Genomic DNA, 18,532 nt, shown 5'->3' with positions numbered 1-18,532 from the left:
TGCTACTAGACTCAATGACAGACCTTATGATCTAAAGCGCACACGTATTAGACCATCACAGTCCCCCCACACACACACACAGAGAAACTTAGAAAGAATTTTCAGGAAACAAAGGGTAGCCTACTCTGCTCAAGGACTTTGGGCTATTTACGTCTGCTGGGTCTTATTCTTATAATAGCCTCATACCACTGATTACTCCCGATAAATGATAAGAGCCCTCCCCCCCCCCCTTGCCCTATCATATACACTCCAGAGCAGAGTCCAGTCTACAAAAATAATGTCCGAGACTGACCCTTTTCTTATCCTCAAAACCTTTAAGGGACAGTTTAGATTGCTTTCACGACTTTAATTCTAGAATCTTCTTGTCAGAAAAGAACAGTCTACTTCACATCACATATAAATCAGCTCATTAGGCTGGCAAAATACAGTAAATTAATACATTTTTATATATTTATCAAACTCATTAAAAACCCACGTGAAGTCAACAAAATTTTCGTTAATTGGAGTTGTTTCCCTTGAATAATTTTAGTTTCGTATATCAATAAAAATTCCTTTATTTTCAAATAATGAGGTATACTTATTTATTAGAAGTGTTATTTATGCTTTTCATGTGATAGCAGAACAATAAATTCAGAAAATATAAAAATAATCAAATTGAATGCGAATCTAAACATTTGGACTCTAAATTCGAAGATTAAAGCTTCCTGTTTTGTAAAATATTTTGTAGAATTTCGCCATAATTTTTGTTGAATAATTACATAATATACTGATTTATTACTTGCTGAATGAATTTAGTTTCTAAAAAGGTGATTTCAAGCTTTTCCAGAAAAGCATCTTAAGTTAACCGTCTCTTATCTTCAAGAAGAAAATTCCTTCACAGATTTGCCGAATGGGAAAAATAAACCAAACGGTGCCGGTGAAGTGGGGGCGGGGCATAAATAATTTTAATTTATCTGTTGGTTGTATAATGTAGCTGTACCTTAAGTGGAAAAAAAAACAACTTTTAGTAAAATAATTAGACTGTGAGAAAGTAATAACTTGATATCTGATGTCCATTACGTTTGTCAGGAAGATTAGCAAATTCAGAATTCAGGGATGAATAAATTGTCTGAAACCAATTCTCCATCACTCAGATGAAATCCACTACCCAACATTCCATCAAGCGAGTGTTTGGTTTGTCGAATGTTTAATGCATGTCCTATAGATCATTTTGTCTGTCATTGACTGACTGAGTCAAGTGGCGTGGTTTTGAATCTTCACATGCACATGACAAGGACTAGAATCCCCATTTCAACATCATGTTTTGTTTTTTTTCCTCTGTACCATTACCATGTGTTTAGTGACCTAGTTTGTGTCAAGTGGATGTTAAAACCCATTTCTCTCTCTCCCGTTCCATCAAACCATCGTAATAGGCCTACTCAGTAATTCTCACTATTTAGACAATCTAATCGACATCTTTTAGTACATTGACCCTCCTTCACATGCTGATTTCATTGGGCGAAAGTGCTGTACTGTCTGTCAACTGGTTGTAATGTTGTTAGGCAATCGGAAGATCAGTTTAAGCTTACATCATGGAAAAAATGTAATTGCTCTTTTGATCAATGTGAAAAGATTAAGAAATTACCCAAAACCAAGATCCTTGTTCTATTTTTATGGAAATATGTTGAAAACATGTATTCTCACTCAAAGTAAAAGAAATCTTTCATGCTGACATACTCTTTTATCTGATGTGTGATTATTAGGGTCCCAGGGCTTACTTTTCTTCAAAAATTGTATTAATAAACAACTAGCTGCGTACCATATGGACACGGAACACAACATGAAATTATCACAGCAATCTTGGAATTGTGACGAATAAAGTTAAAGATATATTCCTGCGTACAAACTGGGTGATTTAATGGTATATATGGACTAAAAACATATTTAAACTAATTAATTTGTCATAATTTTGCTTCATATCCTTCTCAAACATTGTAATTGCGAAGGAATGCCCTGCTATAAAAATTCGATCAAACCAGGTCATGTTTACGTCACGTGACTTACCTCACTTGGAAGTCAAGAGGAGAATTCATTGCATACATAAGACGATGTTGTCTTTAATCGCTTACTATTTATTACAAATATCGAATCCTAATTAAATTCTCGGATTATCCACTACCCGCGTCTTTTTCCGTCGTTTTATCTCAGAAAGTGTTGTACGTCTAACTCATCATAACCTTTGACATCAAGCGTGCAGAAATTCCTAATCGTCAGGCTGTCGATTAGGGGAACCCTTACATTTTTGTCCTGTATACTCTCCATGAGTGTTTTTCGGGGGAATCCAGTATTTTTCTAGTAAGATTGGATATCTCTACTTTCCATATATACCAAAATTGCCATACTTTTCTTGGAAATAACCACCAAATAAATACTTTTCTGGGAACCCATCTTTAAAACCCATTTCTCTCTATTTTTATAAGGGTTGCCTGTCCAACCTCGTGGGTTTTCTCCGGGTTCTCCGGTTTATTCCCACTGCTAAAGACCCCTATGCGCAAGCGAATTATTGAAATAAAGTTAAACCATATGTTAGTCCCGAAATGACCTAGTTTGTGTCGAGTGGACGTGAGTGGACGTTAAACCCCATTTCTCTCTCTAGCTCTCTCTCTCTCTCTCTCTCTCTATTTTTACATATATGTAAATATAATTATTTTTTCAGGTTAATTTTAAAGTGTTTGACTTGTGTTTTATATTTTATAAAACATGAGTAGACAACAAGAGTGACAAGGATATCTTGTTTGAAACCAGAAGTCATAGTGTATTGTAAACTGGACTTATTCAACTAAAGTGAAAAAACATGAAACTTTAGTTTTGAAAGTGCTTATTGCAATGCACAAATCAGACTGGTTTTATTCTTATCTTGTCTTGAAATGTTGGCCTACAACACACTTTAATATATTGGTAATCTTTTTTTTAAAATTAAATATATGACTGGAGTTATGAATTGTTTATATTTCAATTTGACTTGACTATTGTATGGTCGGATCGGATTGTAGTCTGTATATGTACCGCCTTCCTAATAACGGTAAATATTTGACTGGAATCTGCCCCATAGATTATGAATGTTTATATTCTTATTTCCCCTCGACTATGATTGGATTGGATCGCAATCTGTACATGTGCCTACTAATAACTTTATTTTTTCAACTTTGTCAGATTTTTCAGGATTTATTTTATTTTTTTTCATGTACAGATGAACTTATATGGCTGATTATTAAATTGGTTGGACAGAAATTTAGACATTGTAGACACTGTTCTGTAGTTGTGTTCATTTTATAAATCTAGGACTGAGAAATTAAATGATTGCATTGTTCTCTATCATAAATTCCAAGAGACGTAATTTCTAATTTCAAAAACTTGAACTAGAAGTAATTAGTAATGCAACAATAGATAATTTATTTAACAAAATACAAGTGTATTGAACGCTTAAAAAGGTTGAATCTTAAATTTGAAGCAAAGTAGTCTGTGTTTATTTTTTCCATACTAGTATTGAAAAATTCCGTTCTCAGACTCAAATGTCCAACGATTGATATCTACGGTTGGACTTTGAAGACGGGATGGAGTAAAAACGAACATCATCTGGAACTGTGGGTATAAAATCTCAAATAAAATGTCGGACATAGATACAAATATTGGAGGTCAAAATGATGAACTAGAAGATGGCGAGGTATCGGAGAACCCTCAAGATATTGATTTTGAGTGTTTAGAACCACCTGCTAAAATGGCAAGATATGGCACCAATCAGCCGTCGACTAGTGATTTTGACGATTCCTGCAAATTCAACCCCTCGAGTCAACCAAATTTGCACGAGTTTGAAATTATCGATGAAATTGAAAATGAGGAGATGAATGAGAATGAGGATAGCGATGATGAATATTTGGATGATAATGAACTTTATGATTTACTGGATCAAGGTCTTGATGGAAGACTGGCGTCCTCCGACCCAGATAAAGACAAAGATGACACCCTGGAAGAAAAAGAGAAAATTGTTTTACAGGGTAGGAAACTCCACATCTTGAAATTTAAATTGGGTTATTCTTTTAACCAGGGCTTCTACTTCAAAATTTTCACTGTCGGTCATTTTTATACGCCCACATTTTCATGTGGACGTATATTGTCGTCGCCCCCTGTCCGTCCGTCCGTCCAAAATTGTGAACAGTCTACAGGTCACAATTTTTATCCGATTTAAATGAAACTTGAAATATAGGTTTATCACCCTAAGATCTCGGTTCCTTTCGATATTGGCATGTATCGGACCGTAACTTCATGGATTATGGCCTCTGATTGCACGAAAAATCACGTTATTAGCTTGTGAACACTGTAGAGGTCACAATTTTTATCCGATTTGGTTTAAACTTGAAATGTAAGTTTATAACCCAAAGATCTCGGTTCCTTTCGATATTTGGGCATATCGAATTGTAATTTCCTGAATTATGGCCCTTGATTGTAGGAAAAATCACTTTCGTTTTAGCTTGTTTTCTATCTCTCTTTCGAAAATGTGGGCGTATCCTGCCTGGCAGCCGCTGGTTGATAACGCACGAAAACTTTGCAAAGTAAATTCATATTTCATGTTTTTTATTCATGGTAGGGTATTGTGAATTCATGTGTCTATACCACTTTGTTAGCATGGTGTACACAAAAAATTATATATAATCGACTTAAAAATGAAATATTTGTAAGGCTTGTGATAATTATTTATTGTCCCCCGCCTTTCGAAGAAAGCAGGGGACTATTAAAATGGGTTCGTCCGTCTGTCTGTCCGTCTGTCCGTCCGTCCGTCTGTCTGTCCGTCTGTCTGTCCGTCACACTTTTTGGGACACAATAACTCTCTTCCTAATTGAGCTAGAATGTTCAAACTTGGTGTATGTGTTTATTAGGTCAATGCCTTGATGGAGTTCGAAGATGAGCATTTTCCGCTTAGGGTAAGCAGAGATAAGCAATTTGATTGGTTGATGCTTTGGGACACGATAACTCTCTTCCTAATTGGGCTAGAATGTTCAAACTTGGTGTATGTGTTGATTAGGTCAATGCCTTGATGGAGTTCGAAGATGAGCATTTTCCGCTTAGGGTAAGCAGAGATAAGCAATTTGATTGGTTGATGCTTTGGGATACGATAACTTTTAATTGAGCTAGAATGTTCAAACTTGGTGTATGTGTTTATTAGGTCAATGCCTTGATGGAGTTCGAAGATGAGCATTTTCCACTTAGGGTAAGCAGAGATAAGCAATTTGATTGGTTGATACTTTGGGGCACGATAACTCTCTTCCTAATTGAGCTAGAATGTTCAAACTTGGTGTATGTGTTGATTAGGTCAATGCCTTTGGGACACGATAACTTTAGTTCTAATTAAGTGAGATTGATGAAACTTGGTGTATAGTTTCATTACAGTAATACCTTGACTAAGTTTGATAATGAGCATTTTCTGCTCAGGGTAAGCAGAGCGATACGCAATTTGATTGGTCGAGACTTTGGAAAACAATAACTCTCCTACTTTGATTGTCCCCCGCCTTTCGAAGAAAGCAGGGAACTATTAAAATGGGTTCGTCCGTCTGTCTGTTTGTCTGTCTGTCCGTTCCGCTTATGGTAAGCAGAAAAAACAAATTGAAAAAGAAACTATTATAAATTAATTAAATATGTAGTATGCAATAATGAATTGACATTTAATGACAGAAAGAAAACAGTGAACTTTGCACAACTTGCAGCAAGATGGAAAATAGACCCGTTGATACAACCAAACTCTAGATCTGTAGGCATAGAGCATGTTTTCCCCTTAATATGCTATAATTATTCCATCAAAAACATTGTATGCTTAGACTATAAGTAAAGATATACTGTTTGATTGTTCAATACTTTGTAAAAGATAATTTGTGATAAATTTATATGTGTCCTCTAATTATTTTCCTATTTCGGCGGGGGACATCAGCCTCACTGTTGGCTTGTTAATTAAATATTCCCTTTTGGCTACTTAAATAATCGATATGGCTAAATTGGCCGTAGGAAAACCATTCCAGTAGGTGATACATAATTACCATGTGCTCTATAGAAAAAACACTAACCTGGCTAATTTCGAATTGTAACACAATAACTCTTTAGCTCCTGGTGGTAGATATTGACTGCTCATGTTCCCTGAAAAAATCAATTTAAAGTAGCTAATTCTCTAACTCAATATCATCCAAAGTCTTACACGTTGAAAATACGAATTATTTGTCAGTTTCAAATCAACATTGATGTTGTAATCTTACCAGGAAAAGGCAGGCTTCTGATATCCAATATTTAAGACAAAATAAACATTTTACCATTGGTACACGAATCGTGTACTATAGTGCGTTTTAGCGTCATTTGCAACAAGTGACCAGAAAGAACGAGGCTACACATATTCGACTGGAGAGCCTGCTTAATAGACTGGAATAACCAGACACTAGAAATTGCTATAGGGTTGAGACACATGCTGTATTTCGCTGGACATAACTGATTTGAAATTAGAGTCAAAAAGGAAACAATTGAATGTAAATCAGTTTATATACAATCAGATTACATTATTATATGCGTGTCGACCCATTTGGGTCAATTTCTAGGTCCCAAATATTAGCGATTTAGCTCCTTTAAATATTTAATTTTTGTACATGTAGCAAATTTGGGAATTACCCTTGTTTGCTCCATTAAAACAATTTTGATGTATTTTTCAGAGAAAGGTCACAACCCGTTTGATATTCTACCAGAAGGTTGGGTTGTCGTCACTCATAACAGTGGTATGCCTGTATATCTTCATAAGGAAACAAGAGTTTGTACAATGTCAAGGCCATATTTCCTCGGACCAGGCAGTGTACGAGTAAGTTAGGGAATGGGTATTTTGTGTTACAGCACCAACATGCAACAGTGCAGGTTGAATATAAACTTTAAAATCATACGCAGTCCAAAAAATATTCATTATCCCAGTAGGATGTTAAGCCCCATTTCGTATGATTAGCGTGTGTGCGTTCCTCCAGTTGCCTCCCACTGCTAAAGACCCCTACATGTATGCGCAAGCGAATTATTGAAATAAAACTGAACAATGTGCTAGTCCCGAAATGATCTGGTTTGTGTAGAGTAGACGTTAAACTCCATTTATCTCTCTCTCTCTTTTGCAGAAAATTAGGTTGTTAAACCCCATTTCATTCCACTGGTATTTATTATGGTTTTAGAAACAATTTAATGTATTTTTCGGACCACAATAGAAGGACGTTAAACCCTATTTCATTTTAAATCCATATTAGAAATATTCTTGCAGGATGGAGGGCCTGACAAGGACAGCTGTCCAGTCATTCGGATAGGACAAAACCCGAGGTCACATGTACACATTGGCGTGCACGTAAAAGATTCCTTGGTATTTGGAATTGGATAAGAGTAGGTAATAGTGCAGCTGCCCGGGCAAAATTACCCTCATAGCACATTGTATGGCGTATGCCCGTCTTCATTAGCCCAGTCGGAGCAGAATAGTTGGACGTTGAAACGTCATTTCTTTTCACAATATTGTGGTTTGCAAGGGATTAATTAACAATCCCGTAAATAAGTTCAGAGACTTGAAATCCTTTAAAAAAATGTTTGCTTCCAGTTGCATAAAGTTTTTTATTTATTTTTTTTTTTTTAGCGCCATGACATTCCAGTCAGCGCCATTCCTTGTTTACAGTACAGAAGAGCTATGGAGAAAGAGGCGGAAGACAAGACGGGAAACATCAATAAAGACGACATGGAGAGTGACAACATGACAGAAACTGTCGCCACGGATACAGCTGATGGTACTATGGAGACACAAGAGAGAACAAATGGTGTTAGTGAAGAAAGTTCAGTGACTAATGACAATTTTGCTTCCATAAAAATTAAATCAGAAACAGATACAGAAGTTGATATAAATGGGTCAGATGATCCGACATCTTGTACAACAGCTGACGGAGAAAATAGTAGTACAAAAGACGGTATGTAAATGAAATAAAAATTTCTCTTGCATATTGGAGAAAATCGTCCGTGGAATAACTTGACTTGCAGACATACGTCAGACTCGCTGAGTATTTTATTTGGATATTACCTCTTGCTAAAGGCAGTGATTAGTCTCGGTCACCCTGTCTCGGTCTGGATCGGTTGTCAACATTTGTTGAAATTTAGGGGGGTTGGATGGCCGAATGGTTAGCACGCGCGCGCTGTATCATACGGTCTGTCATTGAGTCAACTGGCGTGGTTTCGATTCCCCCGTTGTACGTGACAAGGAGTAGGGTCCAACCTAGTGGGTTTTACCGGATCCTCCGGTTTCCTCCCATTGCTCAAGACCCCTACGCGCAAGCGAATTATGGAAATAAAATTGAACCATATGTTAGTCCGGAAATTACCTAATTTGTGTCGTGGACGTTAAACCCAATTTCTCTTTCTCTCTCTGTTGAAATTTACTGTATAATCAGCCACATAAATAACCAAACACCTGGTTATGCATGGGCAATGGAACTTTTTAGATAATGTTATGGTGAAGACAAATTAGGATTAAAAAATAGATATGGTCCTTGCGGGGAGAAATTTTACAATAGAAAAATTAATAGTTTAAATTTCAATGGGCATGGACATCTTGTTTTAGGGATCGTTACCTCCCTTAGATTTTGTTCATGATACTGTAAAAGACCGGTTTCATCCCATTGCCACAGATCCCTACGCGCTTGTGAATTATTGAAATAAAATTGAACCATATGTTAGTCCCAAAATGACCTAGTTTGCTTAGTGTTTGTTAACATTTCTCTCTTTTTTTTTTTGTGACTGCATTCATCCATTTATGACCGCAACCTTACAAAACTTGCTGGAAACCACATGGTTGTATTAGATGATTAATAAACATATGAACTGACTACTTTAAGAAAGGGGGGGTTAAATGGCCGAATGGTTAGCGCATGCGCGTTGCATAAGAAGGTCTGTCATTGAGTCAACTGGCATGGTTTCAATTCCCCTGTTGTACGTGACAGGGAGTTGGGTTGCCTGTCCAACCTCGTTGTTTCGAATCCCCGGTTGTACGTGACAAGGAGTATGGTCGCCTGTCTAACCTCGTGTGTTTTCTCCGGGTCCTCCGGTTTCCTCCCACTGCTAAAGACCCCTACACGCAAGCGAATTATTGAAATAAAATTAAACCATATGTTAATCCCAAAATGACCTAGTTTGTGTCAAGTGGATGACGGACGTTAAACCCCATTTCTCTCTCTCTCTCCAACCTCGTGGGTTTTCTCCGGGTCCTCCGGTTTCCTCCCACTGCTAAAGACCCCTACGCTCACGCCAGTTATTAGAATAAAATTAAACCATATGTTAGTCCCCAAATGACCTAGTTTGTATCAAGTGGACATTAAACCCCATTTCTATCTCTACTTTAAGAATAAATTTATTGTATTTTCAGGTGATAATACGACTGCCAGTGGCTCTAAGATTTTACCTGATTCTAAAGTTAGAATAGAAACATTGTCTGAACGGAAACAAGATACATCATTAGGTATGTTTATAATTTCACATATTTACTTTATAATTTTCTGGGTCATTTACTTTATAATTTTCTGGGTCATTTACTTTATAATTTCACATATTTACATGTACTTTATAATTTTCTGGGATATTTACTTTATAATTTTCTTGGATATTTACTTTATAGTTTTCTTGGATATTTACTTTATAGTTTTCTGGGATATTTACTTTATAGTTTTCTTGGATATTTACTTTATAACTTTCTGGGATATTTACTTTATAGTTTTCTGGGATATTTACTTTATAGTTTTCTGGGATATTTACTTTATAGTTTTCTGGGATATTTACTTTATAGTTTTCTGGGATATTTACTTTACTTCAATATTGGGTTTTAATCTTTTAGAGGAGTTTGATTTAATGTTAACATTTTTTTATTAAGTAGCCCTAAACGGGAACATTTTTGTCAATAAATCAGCTATTCATCAATTCTGGTAAAATAGTAATTACTTTTTGATGACCCGAATGTGGAGGGGTGTGTGAGGCGTTGTGTGTATGGTGAAAGTATATGGTTTCGTTTCAAACTTCAGAAAAATAATTATTAAATTATTTGCCTAGATGTTTGTCTTTTTTATCACTTCAGAGAAATTATTATTTACTTTTTTTTATTTTAATAATCTCCTTAGATTCACTTGAGGTTCGAGAGTATTGTGGAAAGTTGTTTGAATTTAAAAGTATTACCGTTAAAAAATGGAAGTAAGTGTTTTGAATCTTTCTGCTTGGGAATGGGGGGGGGGGTGGCCGAATGGTTAGAACATGCGCACTGTATCAAAAGGTCTGTTTTTGAGTTAACTTGCGTGGTTTCGATTCCCCGGTTGTATGTGACAAGGGAGTAGGGTCGACTGTTCAACCTCATGGGTTTTCTCTGGGTCCTTTGGGTAGAGTTATCTCGTATTGATTCCCATTTTATAGTAGGCCTAGATAAATGAGTCCTTCTATTACCGGTAGGGGGGTTGGATGGCCGAATGGTTAGCGCGTGCGCGTTGTATCATAAGGTCTGTCATTGAGTCAACTAGCGTCGTTTCGATTCCCCAGTTGTACGTGACAGAGAGTAGGGTCGCCTGTCCAATTTCGTGGGTTTTCTCCAGGTCCTCTGGTTTCCTCCCACTGCTATTGACCCCTACGCTCAAGCGAATTATTTAAATAAAATTAAACCATATGTTAGTCCCCAATTGGACCTAGTTTGTGTGGCTTGGATGTTAAACCCTCTCTCTCTCTCTCTCTCTCTCTCTCTCTCTATTTCATTTCTAAACAACTCCAAAGCTGTTTAAGCTGGTACAGATTCTAGCTAATCTAGCCTAACTGTGGTCTGGAAATTAGATAACTATTGTCAGGGATATTCCACAACTACAAATGTCTGGCAATTACATAGCTCTGTCATTGTTACCCCACCACTATGTAAATATGCATTGAAGACAGAAATGTTTTTATAACAATATGATATTTTCAGTTATAAAAATGATGGTTTGAGATAAGTAATTTATGAAATAAAAAAATCATTTTCACTTTCCCCTTTTTTTGTGTTACAGAACATGGAAAGATCGTAGAATCCATATGAAGAAACAATTCCGCCCTGAATTGGTAAAAAAAAGAAAAACACACTAAATTTTTTTACACAAATATATATACAACCCATAATGTCATCTTTAAGGAGTTAGAAAAATGTGATATGAGATTTTCCGACGTGGTTTCCCCTTGTCAGTGGTACATGACGGAAAACCTGACAAGGACAGCTGTCTAGTCGTTCGGATGGGACAAAACACTGAGCTCCGATGTATACATTGCCGTACACGTAAAATATCCTTTGGCAGTTGGAATTCAATATAAGAGTAGACCAAAGTGCCGCTGCCCGGGCATAATTTCCGTCATAGCACACTGTATGGCGTATGCACGTCTTCATTAACCCAGTCGGAGAAAAACAGTAGGATGTTAAACCCTATTTCATTTTATTTAAAGAAGAACAATTAGTAATTTATGCAGTACACAATTTTTAAGGGAAATCAATCATTGGTTTTATTCTAAAAGCATGATGTTTCAACAATTAGTATCCTTTAGAGGCATTTAATATGCTCTGAAGAGGAAACAGGGGTGTTGGATGGCTGAATGGTTAGCACATGCGCGCTGTACCATAAGGCCTGTCATTGAGTCAACTGGCATGGTTTCGAATCCCCGGTTGTAAGTGACAAGGAGTAGGGTCGCCTGTCCAACCTCATGGGTTTTCTCCGGGTCCTCTGGTTTACTCCCACTGCTAAAGACCCCTAGACGCAAGCAAATTATTGAAATAAAATTAAACCATATGTTAGTCCCGAAATGACCTAGTTTGTGTCGAGTGGACGTTAAACCCCATTTCTCTCTCTCTCTAAGAGGAAACATGTTGAAACGTATTGCTCTATCCAGTTATTAAATGCCTCTAAATCATAACAATGTTGTTTGATGTAGCAGGCATCAACTGAGTAGGAGCCACGGTGACTCAGTGAGTAAGATGTTGGCTCACTAACCTGGTGGTCCCATGATCGATCCCTGATAGTTCATTGAGGTCTTCTTCCGTGGTTCCCCCTTGTAAGGGGGGATCATGGTGGCTAGGTGGGTAAGACGCTGGCTCGCTAGCCTGGAGGTCGGGTGTTCGATCCCTGCAATGGCCGTGAAAGTTCATCCAGATTTTCCCGCGTGGTTCTCCCTTTTCAGTGATGCAGGACGGAGGGGCTGACAAGGAAAGCTGTCTGGTTGTTTGGATGGGACGAAAAACCGAGGTCCCATGTACACATTGGCGTGCACGTAAAAGATCCCTTGACAGTTGGAATTCGATATAAGAGTAGGCCGTAGTGCCGCTGTCCGGGCAAAATTTCCCTCATAGCACACTGTATGGCATATGCCCGTCTTCATTAGCCCAGTTCGGAGCAAAACAGTAGGACGTTAAACCCCATTTCTATTCATTTCCCCCTTGTAAGTGCTGTAGGACAGAGGGTCTGGCAAGGAATAACGTATTGTCTTTTGGATGGGACGAAAAATCTGGGTCCCGTGTACACATTGGTGTGCAGCTTAAAGATCTCTTGGCAATTGATTTTTGATATAAGAGTAGGCCGTAGTGCCACAGTCTAGGTAGAATTTCCCTCATAGTAGTCATAGCATACTGTATCGCATACGCACGTCTTCATTAGCCCAGACGCAGCAGAACAGTAGGATGTTGAACCCCATTTCATTTCATTTCTTTTGGGAATTCAGAGTTTCTTTACTCAATTTATAACATGTTGATTTCAGCCGTCCAATACGAAGCTGTTAATTACATGTCCAGTCCCTCCGACATCTAAAACAGGAATGATGAAATCCAATAAATTAAAAGGTGAGCTCTCAGGTCATAATTATTTTCAGGAAAAAGAGAAATAGTTTAGGTGCCTTGTGAACAATGTTTTGTTTGAAATAGTTTAGGCGCCTTGTGATAAATGTTTTGTTCGAAATTTCAAATCTGATAATTTTTGGAATTAGAAGAGTTTTATAAGAGCAACCATTGAACAAGTAGGAAGCAAGATTTTCAAAAGGTGTTTCTGAAAAATAAAAATTAATGAATTACGAGTATGTTGTATGACTTTCCTGTATGACTTTCTGGAGCCACGGTGGCTAAGTGGGTAAGATGCTGGCTCGCTAGCCTGGAGGTTGTGTGTTCGATCCTTGGATTAGCCGAGAAAGTCCATCAGGATTTTCCAACGTGGTTTTCCCCTTGTCTAGTCGTTTTGAATGGATGAAAAATTGAGGTCCCATGTATTCATTTTCGTGCACGTAAAAGATCCCTTGGCTGTTGGAATTCAATATAAGAGTAGGCCATAGTGCCGCTGCTCGGCTAAAATTTCCCTCATAGCACACTGTATGGTATATGCCTGTCTTCATTAGCCCAGTCGGAGCAGAATAGTAGGACGTTAAACCCCATTTCATTTCTGTATGACTTTCTAATATGATGTTATATGAAAACATCAATATTTACAATGGTTTGACTTTGAAAATTAAATGATAATTCAAAACCACCCGCAAGTATACTAGAGTATACCCCATTTACCAGTTAATAAAATTGAAATGTGTTTATTTCAGAGTTTGTGTTAAATCCATCTGGTAAATCGTACATCTGTATTTTACATGAATATATTCAACATACGATGAGAGTCCAACCTAGATATAAATACAAGGAACTCGGTGAGTAGTATTAAATATATAAAACACACGATGAAAGTTCAACTAAGATATAAATACAAAGAACTCAGTGAGTACTATTAAATATATAAAACATAGAATGAAGAGTCCAACCCAGATATAAATACAAGGAACTCGGTGAGCAGTATTGAATATATTCAACATACGATGAGAGTCCAATCCAGATATAAATATAAAGAACTCGGTGAGTACTATTAAATATATAAAACATAGAATGAGAGTCCAACCCAGATATAAATATAAAGAACTCGGTGAGTACTATTAAATATATTCAACATACGATGAGAGTCCAACCTAGATATAAATATAAAGAACTCAGTGAGTACTATTAAATACATAAAACATAGAATGAGAGTTCAACCCAGATATAAATATAAAGAACTCGGTGAGTAGTATTAGATATATAAAACATAGAATGAGAGTTCAACCCAGATATAAATATAAAGAATTCGGTGAGTAGTATTAAATATATAAAATGAGAGTTCAACCTAGATATAAATATAAAGAACTCAGTGACTACTATTAAATATATAAAACTTGGTAAATATAAGGAACTTGGTGAGTAGTAAATATATGAAACTGGGTGAATATAATAGTAGCACCTGGGATAGGAAATATGTAGATCTGAGTGAGTATATAAAGATTCTAGGGTTAATCTCAGTTGTTAAAATATGCCAATCTCGTGGGTTTTCTCAGCGTCCTTCGGCTTCCTTCCACTGCTAAAGACCCCTACGCGCAAGCCAATTATTGAAATAAAACTGAACCATGTTTTAGTCCCAAAATGACCTAGTTTGTGTCAAGTGGATGTTAAAACCCATTTCTCTCTCTTTCACTGTTAAAATATGACTATAAACACCATTCTTCACGACCATTCTTTGCCACATTCTCGTTCCTAGGAAATATTTATTTGCAGTGAGTTGCTTTGTGAAATTTAGAGGACTGTTATACTCATTCAACACTCCCAGTTTAACCAATTTGATACCATTTTGAACTAAATCTAATTTAGGATATATTCTGAAAGGAGAATAGGGGTCACGGTGGCTAAGTGGGTAAGACGCTGGCTCGCTAGCCTGGTGGTAGGGTCTTCATTCCTGCATTGGCCGAGAAAGTTCATCCAGATTTTTCGGTGTGGTTCCCCCTTGTCAGTGATGCAGCACGGAGGGCCTGACAAGGACAGCTGTCTAGTCGTTTGAATGGTACGAAAAACTGAGGTCCCGTGTACACATTGACGTGCACGTAAAAGATCCCTTGACAATTGGAATTCGATATTAGAGTAGGCTGTCCTTGCAAAATTTCCCTTCATTAGCCCAGCTCGGAGCAGAACAGTAGGACGTTAAACCCCATTTCATTTCATTTCTGAAAGGAAAAGGTCTAATTATTTGGTAAAAATTCTAGGGTTGATCTTAATTAAAATATGAAAATAAATATGTTTATTCTTTACAACCTTTCTAGGTAGAACCTAATAAATAATTTAAGATTTAGACAGGCCTAATTATTTGCGTTGATTTTACAGAGAATTCTATGACTCCGTTCAGTGCTACCGTTATAATAGAAGAAATAGAATATGGCACAGGATACGCCTCCAGTAAAAAAGCTGCCAAATTACAAGCTGGTATGTAAGATTATTAGTTTGATTCAAAGTATAGGTAGAGAAAATTCGCCTGTCCAACCCGCATGGATTTTCTCGCGGTCCAGGGATGGAGGGTGGTGGGTGGCCAAATTGTAAACATGTGACCGTTGGATCAGAAGGTCTGTCATTGAGTCAAATGGCATGGTTTCGATTCCCCGCTTGTACACTACAAGGAGTAGGGTTACCTGTCTAACCTCATAGATATTCTCTGGGTCCTATGGAGGGGTGGGAGTTGGTAGAATGGTTAACGCAAGCCCTTTCGATCATAAGGTCTGTCATTGAGTCAAGTGGTGTGGTTTTCATTCCCCTCTTGTACTTTACGAAGAGTAGGGTTGCCTGTCCAGTTGAGGCCCTGTTGGCATAGCTGTAAAAGAATCTGTGATGATTATAATTCAGTTGCTGCCCGGGCAAAATTTCCCTCATAGCACACTGTATGCCCGTCTTCATTAGCCCAGTATAGGAGCAGAACAGTAGGACGTTAAACCCCATTTCATTTCATTTTCATTTATATCCACATTGTTGAAAAATATCAAATATTATCTTATTTTGATATGGTGTGACTATATGATTGGTGATATTTTGAATATATATGTTTTACAGCGAAGGCTACGTTAGAAATTTTAATACCTGATATGAATAAAGTAACACAGGATCATAATATAGATACCGAAGATCTGTCTGTAAGTATTTCATCAACTCGAGCTTTAGATCGTCAAGTCTGTCATTGAGAGGGGGGGTGGGTTGGATGGCCGAATGGTTAGAGCATATGGCTTGATTTTAATCCCACACTTGTACAGTCCACTAGCGTGGTTTCTATTCCCCAGTTGTACGTGACAAGGAGTAGCGTCGCCTGTCCAACTTTGTGGGTTTCTCCGTGTCCTCCGGTTTCCTCCCTCTGCTGAAGACCCCTATGCTCAGATGAATTATTGAAATAAAATTGAACCATGTGTTAGTACCGAAATGACCTAGTTTGCGTCAAGTGGATGTTAAACCCCATTTCTTTCTCTCTCTCTGTCATTGAGCTAGACGGTTGATATTTATCCCAGACTTGTTCAAAACAAGGAGCAGGGGTTTCTGCTTTAAGGCTGAATCCTCTCATTCTTTGGTACTGTGAAATCTTGCTACTAACATCAGTTGCGGAACCGATATTGATAGTGGAATGGTTTTCATGCTGAGTTGGTATCCCTAGGTTACAGATTTGATATATTATTCTAACATATGGCCCCGAGTTCACAAAGTATTCTCAGACTTAAATTAATTCTTTCATCCAGAAACATAAAACTTTGCACAAAGGGCTATATTTTAGTCAAATTCTTAACTTATGTCTGAGAATGCTTTCTGAACTCGGTGTAGGGTTGTGTATGAGTCTTTGAACTGCATTTACTTGTAATTCCTTTGTCAAAAGTAATTTTTATAAAAATGTTTGAATAATACAGACCCATACAATTATGCTTACTTCTATCACTTCGTCTCTGTAATTTTTTTAATAATCATTAATTATTGGGGGGTTGGGATGGTCTAGTGTCACGCTTCAAGCGTTAGCTGACCAGTCACCACTGGCCTGCAGTCGTGGTTTTAATCCTTGGTGTGAGCGTTTGTGGCTTGGAAATAGGGGCACCTTCTCAACCTCCCGTTTCCTCACACAGGAAAGATCCCTGCGCATAGTAAAAAAAGACAACTTGTCTGCAATGTCACCCTCGGTGGAACCAGACGTTAAACACCAATAGACAAAGAAGAATCATTATTTAAATGAAATGAAAGGGGGATTAATGTCCTACTGTTCTGCTCCGACTGGGCTAATGAACAGATTGGCATACGCCATTTCTACTCTTATAATGAATTCTAACTGCCAAGGGATCTTTTACGACAGAAAGCTGTCCTTGTCAGGTCCTCCCTTCCTGCATCACTGACAAAAGGAAACCACGTCGGAAAATCCTGATAAACTTACTCGGCCAATGCAGAGATCAAACACCCGACCTCCAGGCTAGCGAGCCAGCATCTGAATCATTAATTAAATCTTTGTTATTGTAGTTTTTTGATGAAGTTAAAATCGAGGATCCAAGAGTTTATGAATTAGGTAATAAAGCTGGACAACCAAGTCCTTATCAGATTCTTGATGAATGTTTAAAAAGGTGAGTTAATCATGGATTGGATTGTTTTATTTCTCATCACAGGAGATAAAAAATAATAGACAGATCAGTTACGTTCCAATCAGGGCAAACGTTTTGCTTTAAATGAAATGAAATGAAATCGGGGTTAACGTCCTAATGTTTTGGAGCGGTTGTATCATAAGGTCTGTCGTTGAGTCAACTGGCCTGGTTTTGATTCCCTGGTTGTATGTGACAAGGAGTAGGATCGCCTGTCAAACCTCATGGGTTTCCTCCCACTGCTAAAGACCCCTACGCACAAGCGAATTATTGAAATAAAATTAAACCATATGTATGTCCCGAATTGACCTAGTTTGTGTCGAATGGACGTTAAACCCTATTTCTCTCTCTTTCTTACTGTTTTGCACCGACTGGGCTAATAAAGAGCGAGATGTCGTGTTTTCGGGGAACACACTCTAATATTTTACTAGTCAATCAATATTTTCCCATATTTTGTCTTATCACAGATTATCCATTATTTTGCTGATCTCAGATTATCCATTATTTTGTTTAACTCAGATTATTCGGAATATTGTTTACCTCAGATTATCCAGTATTTTGCTAATCTCAGATTACCCAGCATTTTGTTGTCCCCCGCCTTTCGAAGAAAGCAGGGGACTATTAAAATGGGTTCGTCCGTCTGTCCGTCTGTCCGTCTGTCCGTCCGTCCGTCCGTCCGTCCGTCCGTCCGTCCGTCCGTCCGTCCGTCCGTCTGTCAGTCACACTTTTTGGGACACAATAACTCTCTTCCTAATTGAGCTAGAATGTTCAAACTTGGTGTATGTGTTTATTAGGTCAATGCCTTGATGGAGTTCGAAGATGAGCATTTTCCGCTTAGGGTGAGCAGAGATAAGCAATTTGATTGGTTGATGCTTTGGGACACGATAACTCTCTTCCTAATTGGGCTAGAATGTTCAAACTTGGTGTATGTGTTGATTAGGTCAATGCCTTGATGGAGTTCGAAGATGAGCATTTTCCGCTTAGGGTAAGCAGAGATAAG

General features: G+C 37.7%; 1 protein-coding gene across 3 annotated transcripts in view; it reads left to right on the top strand.

Annotated features, from left to right (window-relative positions):
* The first annotated feature begins 711 nt into the window (after positions 1–711).
* Positions 712–18,532, top strand: part of LOC126824919 (microprocessor complex subunit DGCR8) — a 30,697-nt gene continuing 12,876 nt past the window's right edge. Inside the window, exons 1-12 of one of the 3 annotated variants that reach the window (XM_050554368.2) lie at positions 712–806; positions 3,230–4,034; positions 6,723–6,865; positions 7,664–7,988; positions 9,437–9,529; positions 10,182–10,251; positions 11,085–11,136; positions 12,814–12,895; positions 13,636–13,737; positions 15,269–15,367; positions 15,986–16,065; positions 17,417–17,517. In XM_050554368.2, the coding sequence (XP_050410325.1) occupies positions 3,647–4,034; positions 6,723–6,865; positions 7,664–7,988; positions 9,437–9,529; positions 10,182–10,251; positions 11,085–11,136; positions 12,814–12,895; positions 13,636–13,737; positions 15,269–15,367; positions 15,986–16,065; positions 17,417–17,517 (1,535 nt within the window). In that variant the 5' untranslated portion in view covers positions 712–806; positions 3,230–3,646. Of the gene's footprint in view, positions 807–2,952; positions 4,035–6,722; positions 6,866–7,663; positions 7,989–9,436; positions 9,530–10,181; positions 10,252–11,084; positions 11,137–12,813; positions 12,896–13,635; positions 13,738–15,268; positions 15,368–15,985; positions 16,066–17,416; positions 17,518–18,532 lie in introns of those variants that run through there. The other 2 variants (XM_050554369.2, XM_050554367.2) reach the window with 2 other exon arrangements.

The sequence above is a fragment of the Patella vulgata genome, chromosome 6 (genome assembly GCF_932274485.2).
Source record: "Patella vulgata chromosome 6, xgPatVulg1.2, whole genome shotgun sequence".
Lineage (NCBI taxonomy): Eukaryota > Metazoa > Mollusca > Gastropoda > Patellidae > Patella > Patella vulgata.
The sequence above is the reverse complement of the archived record's forward strand: the minus strand, read 5'-3'. Positions and strand labels throughout refer to the sequence as shown.